Source organism: Strongylocentrotus purpuratus, unplaced genomic scaffold (genome assembly GCF_000002235.5).
Source record: "Strongylocentrotus purpuratus isolate Spur 01 unplaced genomic scaffold, Spur_5.0 spur5_contig_863, whole genome shotgun sequence".
In the NCBI taxonomy this organism is placed as follows: Eukaryota; Metazoa; Echinodermata; class Echinoidea; order Camarodonta; family Strongylocentrotidae; genus Strongylocentrotus; species Strongylocentrotus purpuratus.
Window position 1 is genome coordinate 1245610 of NW_022145572.1, and position 14655 is coordinate 1260264.

General features: G+C 39.4%; 1 protein-coding gene across 1 annotated transcript; it reads right to left on the bottom strand.

Moving 5' to 3' along the window:
* Positions 1-832: 832 nt before the first annotated feature.
* LOC115919299 (organic cation transporter protein-like) lies at positions 833-9877 on the bottom strand. Its single transcript, XM_030972724.1, has 8 exons — positions 9607-9877; positions 7446-7614; positions 6445-6583; positions 5213-5304; positions 4658-4872; positions 3681-3789; positions 2956-3165; positions 833-922 (listed from the first exon to the last, which is right to left on the bottom strand). The coding sequence occupies exons 1-8, from the start codon at positions 9743-9745 to the stop codon at positions 835-837; spliced, it is 1161 nt and encodes a 386-aa protein (XP_030828584.1). The 5' UTR covers positions 9746-9877; the 3' UTR covers positions 833-834.
* Positions 9878-14655: the final 4778 nt, after the last annotated feature.

Sequence of the window (14655 nt, forward strand, 5' to 3'; positions counted from 1 at the left end):
CTCACATGAAATATATGACCATTATCTCAATGTTGAACTAAACTTTAGGGGAAAAAAAAGAACACTGGCAAAAGCGCATATAGACCATATCTCGTAAGGGTCTCTCTCTCTCTCTCTCTCTCTTTTTATTTTGGCCTGCGAATAAATCAAGCGAGCAAAATTTTGTGGGAGAAGGACATAAATTCTATGATCTGAAGAGTATTTCCACACTGTTAATCGCTGTGTTTAGCATTGTTTCAGCCTTCCTTGTTTTGTTTCAGCCAATGGAAATTATCCAATTTAAAATTCGTATAAATAGAATTCTACTGTGGGGAAAGAAACCGAATTTCATCAAAAGGTTAACAAATTAAGTTTAACATTGTTAGGGAACGGGATCTGAAAATTCATGCAAAGATGACAAACCCTTAATATAGCAACAGCGTTAAAGTGCAATATCAAAAGACACAGACAATCGCAAATACTTTCGAAAAATCTATCTAATACAATTGTGTATGTGCAATTTTGATAAGCTCCTCCGTCATTTATTACAAATGTGTAAACATTGCAGCAAACATGACAATAACGTATCACATCACCCAAAACATGATATATGTTGGATGCACAATATGATATTGACATTCCCCTTACGTTTATTTCTCGAATGTGTTTGTTATCGTGTTAACAGTACTTCGTCATTCCGATTGATCGTTTTGTACACCGCTTTTTCGCGAAAGTACTTTTCTAGGGTTATTCCGATAGATCGTGTTTCTAGGGTTATTCCGATAGATCGTCTCGCACGTCATTTTCCCGTTTGCCGAAGTTATTCTCATCTTGAGAATTAATTAAAGGATTAAATTAATCTATGATGGTGACCTCTTCATCATCCTGGCAGCGAATGTAGACACCATCTTTACCGGAAAGGGTGTTCTTCTCGTCAGATTCCCTGTGTGAAGATAACAAGATCACAGCGTTAAGCCCCAGTCCCATAAAGCCCCAGTCCCATATAAAGCCGGACCAGCACGGACGAGCACGGACCACTCCGGACCATCCCGGACCATGGTCTGGGGTGTTCCGGGATGGTCCGGGATGTTTTGTTCAAAAAAGTGTGATGCTTTTAAGCTACAGTCCCATATACGTCCCGGACCGTCCCGGACCATCCCGGACCCCATCCGGGGTGATCCGGGATTCGATCCGTGTAGACACCGTGTTGGCACCGGGGTGGTCCTGGATGGTCCTGGGCGGTCCGGGAGTCGACCCCGGATGTTTTTGACGGTCAAAAACTGCCGGGGTGGTCCGGGACGGTCCGGGACAATAGTTTGATCCGGGGTGATCCGTGTAGCCACCGTGCTGGGTCTGGGGTCATCCGTAGTGGCGCCGGGGCGGTCCGTGTTGATCCGTGGCAGTCCGGGAGTGAGTTATTGACCCCGGATCACCCCGGCGCCCCTACGGATGATCCCGGACCATCCCGGTGCCAACACGGATCATCCCGGAATGATCCGTGTTGGCACCGGGATGGTCCGGTGTCATCCGTGTTGGCACCGTGTTGGCACCGGGGTGGTCCGGGATGGTCCGTGGCGGCTCCGTGCTGGGTCTGGAATGATCTGTACTGCTGCCGGGGCTATGCCCGGACGGTCCGGGGCGCCGGGGTGATCCGGGGTCAATAACTCACTCCCGGACTGCCACGGATCAACACGGACCGCCCCGGCGCCACTACGGATGACCCCGGACCCAGCACGGTGGCTACACGGATCACCCCGGATCAAACTATTGTCCCGGACCGTCCCGGACCACCCCGGCAGTTTTTGACCGTCAAAAACATCCGGGGTCGACTCCCGGACCGCCCAGGACCATCCAGGACCATCCAGGACCATCCAGGACCATCCAGGACAACCCCGGTGCCAACACGGTGTCAACACGGACCGAATCCCGGATCACCCCGGATGGGGTCCGGGATGGTCCGGGACGGTCCGGGACGTATATGGGACTGTAGCTTAAAAGCATCACACTTTTTTGAACAAAACATCCCGGACCATCCCGGATCACCCCAGACCATGGTCCGGGATGGTCCGGAGTGGTCCGTGCTCGTCCGTGCTGGTCCGGCTTTATATGGGACTGGGGCTTTACACATATGGGCGATTCAACATTTGCTACTACAACAATAAATTGCTCCGGGATATCAAAGGTGTAGAGGGTTGAGAGTTGAAGTGTGTGTTTTAGGTTTGGTGTAGCGTTATAGGGTAATATACGTTCCTCAGTATAATTATATATGATACTCTACCCCTACCAACAGTTTTGAATATTCCTTAATTTTACATTCCATTGAGGACAGGAACATGAATCAAGCGATCTTTAGAGCACCATAAACGATAAAACACACAAACTTCAAGTATCCATCTTCTTCCAAAAGCAAAATAAAAGCAACGATCTAGGACTTCGAACGCAAATGTGCACTCCCAATCCCTTCTCGATTGGTTGCTAATGGGACGTTGCGAAATACCATCCAGAAGTAAAGCTTGTTTGATAGGAGTTATATCAAACACGGTCTAAACATAGTCAAATAAATTTGCCCTCTTTTCGGTTTCTTGAGTGATTCTCTTTGTTTGTATATAAGTGAATCATAAAATGCAGAACTTATCAACTACTAAAAAAGAAAGTATATCATTTTCTAGAAATAATACACGCCAAGATAATCTCATTATTTGTTAAAGATAGAGTGCGCGGCAGTTAAAGAAAAAGAATTAATAATTTGCATTGTTATTGAAATAAGTAATAACAGCGGATGGAGGGAGTTGGGGAGAGGAGGAACAGGGGTGGGGATTGCGGAAGGGGTTGGGGATTGGGAGGCTAGAGGAAGTAGGGGGAGGGAGAAGTGAGATGGAGGGTAGAAGGAGGGAATGAAGCATGCAGGCAGGAGAGAAAGAGAGAAAGTGAGAGATGGGTGTGTGAATAGATTAGCTAGAACAATAGTTTACATACATTCCATAATTTTCGCCTTCTTCGATCGTTTCGGGGAGCTTCTGGCCTAATGTTTCGGGGAGGAAGAGAGTCAGGAGGCCAGCGATCACTGAGACGGACCCGTAGATGACGAGGGGTAGTGGAGTCCAAATCCTGGCCAGTGTGAGTATAAGGGGCGCCAGGATGCCGGCGACACGTGCAAACATCGAGCAGGTTCCCATGGCCACGCTCCTATGTCATATGAAATGAATATACTTATATCGACGTCTTTTTGAAGTAGCCCTATTCATGAAGTTTCCAAATGAATAGAATAAATAAAGTGACTTGAAACCATTTTGAATGTCAAAATTGCCCTTTGGAACCTTCAATTGCTCAAACATCCGAACAGGAAAGTGTTTTTCTCAGTCTACCGTATTAAAAAATCTTAATGGTATCAACATTACTGTCTTATTGTTTGTTGCAATTCCGTGGTGTTCCAGGCAATTTTACCTAATAATTTCTTCGAGTTGTAAATAATTTCGGATAAAGCATTAACTGGAATGGTTTGGCTTAGTATACTTATTTATTTATTATCTATTCTTTCATTTATTCATTCATTTATTCAATTATTCATTCATTTTTATTCAATTTTCAATATTTGTTATAATCATTTTAATTTCTAAAGCTGATGTTATTAATATCTTTAACCGTGCCAACGAAATTAAGTACACTATTTTGAAAACCGCGTATATGTACGCAAGCTTTACCTGATATTGGTTGGGTACAGCTCCGCGGTGTAGAGATACAGGATGGCAAAAGATGCCGAAATTCCAAATTTACCAATCATTGCAACTGATGTAAGTGCTGCTCCGGGTGCTATATTATAAACAGAAAGAAAGAAAACAATAAAGAGGAATAGAAATAAATAAATAAATAAGTTGTTGGAAGTGATCGCTGAAGGGGAATTGGCTTTTTTTCAAGTTCACATAATTGGGTGAATGGAAAAATGTTGTTAAAATGATATTGTCATCTTTCTTGCAGCTGTTATGTACATATGGTACATACTTATGGGAAAGGGGCGTCGACGTTAATCTATTTTGGTTGTCAACTGCGATAGCATACAATTAGCTGTCCTTATCTTTTAAATACATGAGCTGCCACTGTTTTCACGATTGCTTTGATCGATTCAGATTTGTTGAGGGTAGAGGCAGGGGGAAAAGAGAGAGAGAGAGGGGCGGAGAGAGAGAGAGAGAGGTGGAGAGGGAGAGAGAGAGATAGAAATAAAGGGATGGGGCTGGGTAAGGAGGAGAGGAGAAGGACTGATGTCAGAACCTTAAAGGGATCCGGTAAATTTGTGTCACATTCTGAAACAAAATTCTGGATTTAGCTCATGCTGCAATCATCCTTTAGGTCAGTCAGGAACCCCATGACTTTTACAAGCCGATCGCCCGTCTGATTATCAAGATATTTATGATTGAAATTACACATTTTGAAAACCGTTTGTAAAAGGGTTTTCATAACACTCCAGTCTATTGGGGAAAACGAGTATGGTAAAAACCGGTCACTCAAAGATTTGTATTTATTTGAGGCAGTTCTTGATCATTTTAAGCGCAATTTTGTTAGGTTTCAATATTACACCATATCGCAGACACTGATAATAAGTAGGACCCTGCATCTCAGATTTAACATTGTTAAACGATCCCCTTAAGCAAAAATTCAATCAATGAAAATGTAATTATCTTACGTATGAAGGTTGTAAAGAGGCAAGCGACGCCGCCGACCAACATGCTCGCGCTGAGACTAATCCTTCGTCCAATAAACTTGATCTCTACAGCGACCACAGCGAGTAGGCAAGCGGGGATCTCGACGGCTCCTGACACTGCGAAGGCGACGTAGTCGTTGACACCGAGGTTTGAGGTGTTTAGTGATAGACCGTGGTACACCGTTGCATTCACCATCCTGATGAAGGACAACACGAAGAAGAGAAAACTATGACTGAAGCCACATAGTAGCCATTGCCCATGTGTTAACGTTGCATCATAATTTATAATTCATAACAAGCGTCAGAATATTTACTACTGCTGTAACAGCCATAAAGTGCTTTGTAAACACATAGTAGGCCTATATTGCTAGGCAGCGCTTAATGCAATCGTAGCTAGCAACTGTATCGATACTGATGATAATTACAATAGCAAAAATAATAATGATAATGTAATGTATTACTACTACTAATAACATTCCCTTTTTATTCATTTTAAGCCTTAGGCTAAATCAGAAGTTCAAATTAAATGAGACAAACCAGGTAAAGATAAGATTGATGGTTCGTAGTCTCATTCGAGGCTGGCGGAATAAATCAATTCCTGTAGCTCGTCTCTCCTTTGGTGCGGTCTTCTATACGAATAATAAAGATAATAAAAATAATGATGATGCTAATGATAATAATATTGACGATAGTAATGAAAATAATAATCATAATAATAATATTAACTATAATTGATACTCATTATAATCATGATGATAATACTAATATTATTACTTATAGTAATAATAATTTACACATATCCTAAATGTAACAGAGCATTAGATTGTCTATCTGAAAACCAATATGAATATGTGCAATGTCTGTGGTGACAGAATTGCATGTCATGAGAAAGTGACTAGAAGCAATTCTAAATTCTAATCTCGAATAACAAGCCTACCTATTCTGAGATTCCCTTTTTTCCCCTCTTAGTTTATCAAGCAATTTAAAATATTTTGTCTCTTATTCTAAAACTTAAATGTACTCTGTAAACTTATTTTATTACAAACGTATTTCGTTACTTGTATAATTTATTTGTTTTATTATGTATTGTTATACTCTATAGTTTATATATTTCATTCAAAGTCATGGATATTTGAGTGGAAAAATAAATAACATCAAATCAAGTACTTATTAGGACAAACAGAGATTTAAAAAAAACGATGAATTACTGGAAACTGTTTTGTTTTCCTCCCTACCACCATTGGAAATTACCAGTTAACTCTTTTACCGGGGAGGGGTGCATTCAAGAGCCGTTCAGTGCCATTGATAAGGAGTGTTTGGCCAACCCGGTTCGAGTTGGACAAAATATGGCGACTACTGCTTTGTTGGGCAAGCACAAAACAAAATAATATACGCCTTATTGTGACCCAGTGAAACCAAGTTGGCCAAACCCTGTGTATAGAGGGCTCTGGAGTCGTTATGAAAACAAATACATTATTTTTGCGTCGTCTGAATCTTCACTTTGCTTCAAGTTGGCACCACACACAAACACACGCGCGAACACACAAAAACCCCCCAAACTAATTCTACAGCAAGGTGAACCGCCAAAGTAATTACATATTCTCCTCCTTCTCCTACTGTTCTTTCCTCCATCTGGTGCTCCACCCCCTCACTTCATCATCTTGCTTGAGAGGATCCGCTTCCCTGTTAATTGATTTCTGCATATGCCACTTTTCTCTTTCACAATGCAATCGCATTACCAGAACTGGTCTTTATATTTAAATCCTTACTTGTTCCTTCTTGAAATCACTGCTGAAAAATGGACTTGAAAGGGGCTTGTTGTTCGAGTTGGCAATCTTCACTAGAGCTTTCTCAGCCTCGTCATACTTTCCCATCGATATTTGCCAACGCACTGATTCCGGAAGAAAGCTGACAGGAGAGAAACAAAAAAAACTTGCGTTGTCACAACATTATAAGATGTGGAAATATGAAACTTAGGGTGTTTGGGTGAAGTAAAGGGTGTATAAATTCCTGTGTTTTTGTTTAATATAACCGTGAATCGTCGGCGTCAAAACAAAGGGATTAATGCTCTTCTTCGAACCAATCTTAAATCTAATGCAATTATTTCACGTATGCTTGAATATCATGAATTTGAATGCCTTTTAGCATAACATATGCGCAGCCATTTTCTTGAAAATGTGACGTACCAGTTTAATTTGTACATGTATTATGCACCAAGCTTTAGTGAGAAATCATTTACTATTCAATGAGGAAAAATCATAGCTGAGAAAATAAAAATATATAACAGGAGAAAAATCGCAACTAATTTATTTAAAAATATATATAGCAGTTGGCAAATATTTTTCATTCATGAGAAACCTTTACCCAAGAAGAGCACCAATTTGTTTATGTAATTTACGTTTTGGCTTTTGTAGTACAAAGGATAATAGGAGGTGAATGAAATGCTTCATCATCCCAAACACACCTAGAAAGGGGTCCTCCATGAGTTTGAATACATTAACCTGATGAACGGTTTCACATACTACTGTATATTATTCTTGCTTTTTGCCTCTCTCATATACTTTGGTGGGGAATCTTGTAGGATTTAATGAATCTCTCAGAATATATAAAGTTTTTTTTTTTTTTTTTTTGGGGGGGGGGGGGGGTGAGGTTTTCTTTGAATCTTGTAATCCAAACCAATTAAACGCTGATGAGAGTTATGAGAATCTAATGCCTGCATAGACACCACACTACAGATATAAAAGAGTAATGACTCTGTAAATCCTCTTACAACATCAAGCCAATGTAGATAAGTGCCGGGGAGACGCAAATTAGTTCTAAAGTCCTCCAGTATGGTACGAAGTAGGCGATGCCCGCGAGGCAAACGTTGCCGAAAGCAAAAGGGATGACGAAGATAATGCCGGTGACGTTACGTTTCGATGGCCCGACAAACTCGGTTCCTAGAGAATAGAGGCAGAAAAAAAAGGTTGATATTAGTAGGGGGTATGTACTATTGTATATAACACCTCTTATATTCGTGAGGATTTTTAGTTTTTTTCTTTCTGTACATTTCCCTATAAGACCCTATTGAGGCCTAGACACACGTAGGTCATTTGCATAATGTTACGTCATCTAGTGATTAACAAAATGGCATAATACTTAATATACTATATCACGACACTTAATGCGCAACATATCAACGTATCACCCAACAAATTGAAAATGCTCAAAATTGTCTAAAATTAAGTTTACATTTTTCAGGCCATTCACAACCTTTTCCAAAAATTTCGCGCTCACGCACATACGCTTGCATTTTCCCGTACGCTGGACGATACGCGAACGTAACACCTAGATATGCACGTGCGCGCGAATTTCATTTTTTTTTATTGCCAAATTTTGATCTACTTTAACTCTTCAGAATGGAAGGTGGCCCCTAGATTTTATTGCATATTCTCAACGGGCGTGAAAGGTAGATATGATTTCATGCCTCAATTGTAGTTCACACTTCTATGGAATGCTAGGTTTTATCTTCCTCCTTCAATATTCATGACAAAAATAATCTATCAAAGACTTTGTTAAAATTCAGTTCATACTCATATTATATTTTCTTCCCATTTCATTGCAAAATTAATTTGTTGGACACTTTTTATTGAAGGATTAAAATAATCTGTACAGGGTAAATTAGTTTGCAACATGCACTCCATTATAGTGTGGACTAACTAAGTACGCGCTAACTTTAGTACACGCTACCGGAATACCACACATAATCTTTAATTACTGACGTCATATTCTCAATGTTCTGTTGACAGTGTTGTTTCTACTCCATTTTCTTCCAAATTTACATTAGTTGTAGCTGAGAATTTGCGCTGTATTAGGACATGTGCATTTTCTTTTTATTTAAAGAGGTTCATAGTCAAATCTTAGAATTAAAGGTACAAGTCAACATTTGCCTTAGCACTATGAGTGCTATGGGGCGTTGATGAGAAGGGGTACCACATTGTTCTCAAAGTAAATATTTATTGATTTTAAAAACTAACTTCATTTTCATTATTGCAAAGGTGAAACTTTGATTGGACAAGGTTATCAAAATTTAATGCTTGGAAACATTCGAGGTAACGATTATTATGAATTACAAAACGCTTAAATACAGCCCCGGCATAGCACCTGCAGAGCTGTCCGATCGCTGCTGAGATGTGTGACATCACAGAATGGACATGATTTTCACAAGCAGACGATGTCCCATCTTTCTCACACATTTTCAGTGCCTGTTTTGTCATCTTCTCTTCAGTTCTTTTTCTCACTCCACTACCGTAAGGCTGAATGTTCAATCTATTGCCTCACTCTAAACCCCGCGCGTGGTATCATTTTGATGAAAAATGCATCGATTAAAAAAGGAATCTGTCGCTTGTAAACAAAATAAGACGCCATTGTACTTTCAGCTGCATACACCGCGGTAAGTTTGGCGTTTCAAGAGGGAACAAATGCCGTCCATGCTATCATTCTGAGTTTTTTTTTCAATTTGAAAGCCTGGTTTCTTTTACTGTAAATTAATTCCTATATCATGTGTATTTACAAACAGAAGAATTTAGTTATCAAAATCGGTTTCATATCCCCTTTTGAATGGTGTGAAATGCCATTACTTTTATATACACCAAACTCATTATAATTTGAGAAATAATAGCATTGCAATTATGTTCATTCTTTATGGAATGTCGATTGCTTGGGCAGTATTTGTGCAGTATGTGACGTCATTAAAACATCGTGTTTTTTTCTGGCGAATCTTTCGTATATACTAGATGCTATGGAGGTGGTTCTATTTGTATTTGTATTAATCAACCGATATGTAGCAGACCTTAAACTTGTACAATTACCACATGTTAGCTTACCAGTTTCTAGTGTTACATTTTTGACACATTTGTGATTTTCTTTGAATGCCCACTTTAATCCCTTACCTACAATGAAGGCGATGATATAAAGAGAGACAGCAGCGTACCCCTGGAAGAACCGCAGGACAGTGAAGACCCACCAGTTGGGGGAGAATGCTATAGCTATCCCCGTGATTAGCCGGACAAACATCAATACCATAAGCATCCACCATCGTCCAACTCTTCACACATACAAGTATATAACAAAAGATGCAATCCACAAGCAATAATGCAATTTTGTTAATGACAACGGCCGTTAGAAAATGATGGCATATGATTACGAAGGCGACGGTGCTAATAATAACGACGACGAAAATAATAAAGAAGAAGATGAAGATTGTGATGATGACGAAATGATGATGAAATGATGATGATGACGATAATGATGGTGGTGTTTATGATGATGGTGGTTGTGGTGATGGCGGTGGTGATGACAATGATAATGATGAAAATAGCAATGATGACGAAGGTCTATGGAGGCGATGACGATAACGATGAAGATAATGATGATAATGTAGACTATGCTGCAGATAATTAAAATAACTTTACTGATTGGCAGCTAGGGGACTCTCTGTGGCTTCATATTACGCATTATATGCTTATTGATTTAAATATATCTTGTATTTCTTGTCACTTTTAATTTTTTATATGTATCTTTTTGTTGTTATGTACCAATCATTATTGATGACCTGTAAATATTGTGATATTAGTTTTGATTTAATAAAACATACAAATAAATAAAATAAAAAAAATAAAAAAATATATATATATAACTTTACTGATCATTGTCATAATTATGGTAATCATTATGATCATAACTTTATGACGTATTTAAGGCAAACGTACCGCCAGGAATGATATGTACATGAAGGCTGATTTCCTTCAGAAAGTACAAATGAAGTATTTTGTGGGATGGCCTTTCAGCTATGTATGTTGCAATATTGTGAGATATTTACATTTGTTTGTATATACATGTATGTCTATACAAGTGTGACTTTATAAATGTGTTGTATATATAAAATCATATTTGTACACACACACACACGCACACACACACACACATTATAGATCTTCATATGGTTATTTATTTAACGAACTGTAGTTTTGAAACGATACAACCTGAATTAAAATATGCAACGTTGTAAATTTTAGATAATGATGTATATTTTACAGATAGTTATCTAGTCAAAACTGAGATGTAAACATTAGGCATTTCGTAAAGGATATATTTAATGGAACATCATAACTGCAATATTAAAACTCCTCAATTATAATATGATCATGACCATGGGTGTCGATCCCGGGGGGGGGGATGGGGGGATATATCCCCCCAATATTTCAGGTGGGGGATGTCCTGTACAATCATCCCCCCAATAATTCACCATCAAAAAAAAAAAAAAAAAAATGAAGAGAAAAATTAAGGATGAGAGCCCGATGAGAGTAGTTAATGGTTATTACTCGCAAGATGACCATCAATATACACATTTTGCTATCTCATTTTCATAATACATACATGTATACGAAGTAAATAAGACAACCGTATATGAGACAAGAATAAATTGAATTCTCGCTCATACGGCTTCATCAGGAATTGATGAATTTATTCAATTTGTTCAATCAACAACATCATAGAAATGCAGTGCGCCAAATGCAAAGACGCAGCGTCAAAAAACAACGAGCTAAATGTTAAGCGCGAAGCGCAAAAATAGCAATCTGCAATGCACATCAGACAATCCTGGACAGTGTAAACATAGATGAACTCTGTGACAATTTCGTGATGAGATCGGAGACAAGGAGAAAGATTTTTGGACATTAGTATGACTTAAAAAATAGTTCTCTAGTTTTTAAGTATTTAAGTATTGTATCTTTATTTTTGTTTTTTTTCACTCATTTTATTTCCTGATATTTCCTAAAAGATTTTTCATTTTTGGAGAAAGATTATTATGTCACAACTTATTTGTAACACAAATTATTTTCAGTGGGGAAACTGAATTCAGACAAGGATTAATATAGAGAACAGTAAAACGAATCGTCTTCTTTCTCTAATAATTCAGTGAAAAGGGCAAATCTGTTAGGGGGTAACTGAATTCAGACGTGGATTAAGCGTAATAATCAAATGAAACGTCAAAGTACACGATACAACGAAGCGTCTTCTTTTACGATTAATTTAATGAAACGTGAAAGCTTCCGCGCTAAGCGCGGAATGGGCGAATATGAATACAGACAAGAATTAAGAGTAATAATTTATTGAAACGTTAAAGCTTCCGCGCTTCGAGCGGTAGGGGGAAACTGAGTTCATGAAGGACACGATACAACAAATCGTCTTCTTTCACTAATGTGAAAGCTTCCGCGCTTCGCGCAGGAATGGGCGAAAATGAATTCAGACAAGAATTAAGGGTCGAGAATGGTACATAGGATCGTCTTCTTTCTTTAATCATCTAATGAAACATCAGAGCTTCCGCGCTACGCGCGTGGAAGGGGAACTTGATTCAAACAAGGATTAAGAGTCGAGAATTGTCCAGCGAATCGTCTTCTTTCTCCTATAATTTAGTGAAACGTCAAAGCTCCCGTAGGGGAGAAACTGAATTCATGAAGGACACGATACAACAAATCGTCTTCTTTCTCTAATGTGAAAGCTTCCGCGCTTCGCGCAGGAATGGGCGAAAATGAATTCAGACAAGGATTAAGAGACGAGAATGGTACATAGGATCGTCTTCTTTCTTTAATAATCTAATGAAACGTCAGAAGGGGAAGGGGAACTTGATTCAAACATTAAGGATTAAGAGTCGAGAATGGTACATCGAATCGTCTTCTTTCTTTAATAATCTGATGTAACGTCAGAGCTTCCGCGCTATGCGCGGAGGAAGGGGAACTTGATTCAAGCAAGGATTAAGAGTTGAGAATGGTACATCGAATCGTCTTCTGTCTTTGATAATCTAATGAAACGTCAGAGCTTCAGCGCTATGCGCGGAGGAAGGGGAACTTGATTCAAACAAGGATTAAGAGTCGAGAACGGTCCAACGAATCGTCTTCTTTCTCTAATAATTTAGTGAAACGTCAAAGCTTCCGCGCTTCGCGGGGGGACTCCCCCTCCTTGCACGCAACACCCTAGGGACCGCGCTTCGCGTGCTCACTACCGCCCCCTAAAATGAAATCCTGGCTACGCGCTTGGGAGGGGTGCAACTTGCCACACGCTTCTACCTCTTGATTGCTTTGATCCATTGCCGAAAATATTTTGGCACCTATCATCCCCCCCCCCCCCAACCACGGATACAAATCGACACCCTTGATCATGACCGTTAATTTACAGCACCACAGCACCACGAAAACCCCGTACCCAAACCGCAATTTATAAGCTAAACAAGGACATGTATGACGGATCCCCTTTAAATTAATCGCTTACATATCCGCCAATGTTCCGTTGATGATTGAGCCAGCTAGGAAACCGCCGTAGAAAACTGATTGGGATATCTGAGTCTGATCTTCCATTCCACATACCAGGTCAAACTAAGGCAATAGTAACATCATGTATAATGCACAAAGAAAAAAAATGATAAAGAATGGTATGTACATAAAGTACAATGAACTGATGTCCGTTGCACACGAAACGTTTTTTGTTTACTGACGTTGGACTACGTCAGTGACTGGAGTGTTCTTTGATAAAGTGATATCATATTAAAACAAACAAGCGTGAAACGAACAGTGCAAAAACTGAGTTGAATTACTGGCACAAGCAATCATCACCATATAGGCGTATTGATTGATTAGCGTAGGTATTAACGCAACCTAAAAGTTGCCTCCGTCTGGCCAATTTTTAGTACTAGCTTCTTGTCTCACAATTACTACTGTAATGCCGTAGACAGTACAGCCAGCGACGTGCAGGGTGATGGATAGTTGTAGATGCCTTGAGAGTTATGGGAGATCAAGTTGGATGATACATGGCTAGCTCTAACAAGTAAGTACGGTATAACCTGTCTTACTAGAGCACCTGTGAATGATGTTCTAGCTGGTCTTGTACCTTAAATTGCTGGAGAACGGTGCAGCAAGATCGGGCATTTTTTTCGTGGTAGGGCTAGTTCGTATTTTAATGTGTTTGCTATGTGTCATCATGCCATTCTCCTCATGCTCGTGACAGCTCAACTGAACCATCACCCGAATAACAGATATGTAACATATAGAACTTAAGGGCGGGTGAGCTCATATGGAGCCAACGGCCAGCTACCATGGAAGAGTTTGGTACCTCACCATGTATATTACTATTGTCTGCAACATCATGAAGTACACACACAAAAAGTAAAACGAGATGCAAGCCTGACTGGTCCCCGAACACTGCTGCCTTTTGCAAATAATGTACATTATAATGACCAACCTATAGTTCAAAGCCTTCGGGAAGATGAGGCTGTGATGCTCTGTCCCTGAAAACAAGAGGGAGGCGACTGCGCATTTTGACATGGAATGTTAACACATTAGAAACACATTAGTTTACTGAACATTAAATGAGAGAATGATGTTAATGAAGCTGAAAGCTTAACCGTTTAACCTAGCAGTAATTCAAGTGTTTGCCCCTACCAGTGATTACAGTGATGAACAGGTAAAACAAATATTACGATCAAATAGTTGAAATGCTAAAGCATTGTAAATCAACAGAAGTTGTATATCGCGATAGGTGATTGGAATGCTAAAGTCGGAGAAGGTAAGGATGGAAAGATTGTTGGACAATATGGACTAGGCAATCGAAATGAGCGGGGTGATCGACTTGTTCAGTTATGTAAGGAATATTATCTAGTGATAACCAACACCTTTTTACCAACACATAAAAGAAGAACCTACACCTGGAAAAGCCCAGGAGATGTAAAGAGAAATCAGATCGACTACATTTTAAAGTAAATATTCATTGATTTTAAAAACTAACTTTATTTTCATTATTGAAAAATTGAAACTTTGATTCGACAAGGTTATCAAAATTCAATGCTTAGAAACATTCGAAGTAATGATTATTATAAATTACAAAACGCTTACTATACAGCCCCGGCATAGCACCTGAAGAGCTCTCCAAACGCTGCAGAGATGTGTGAG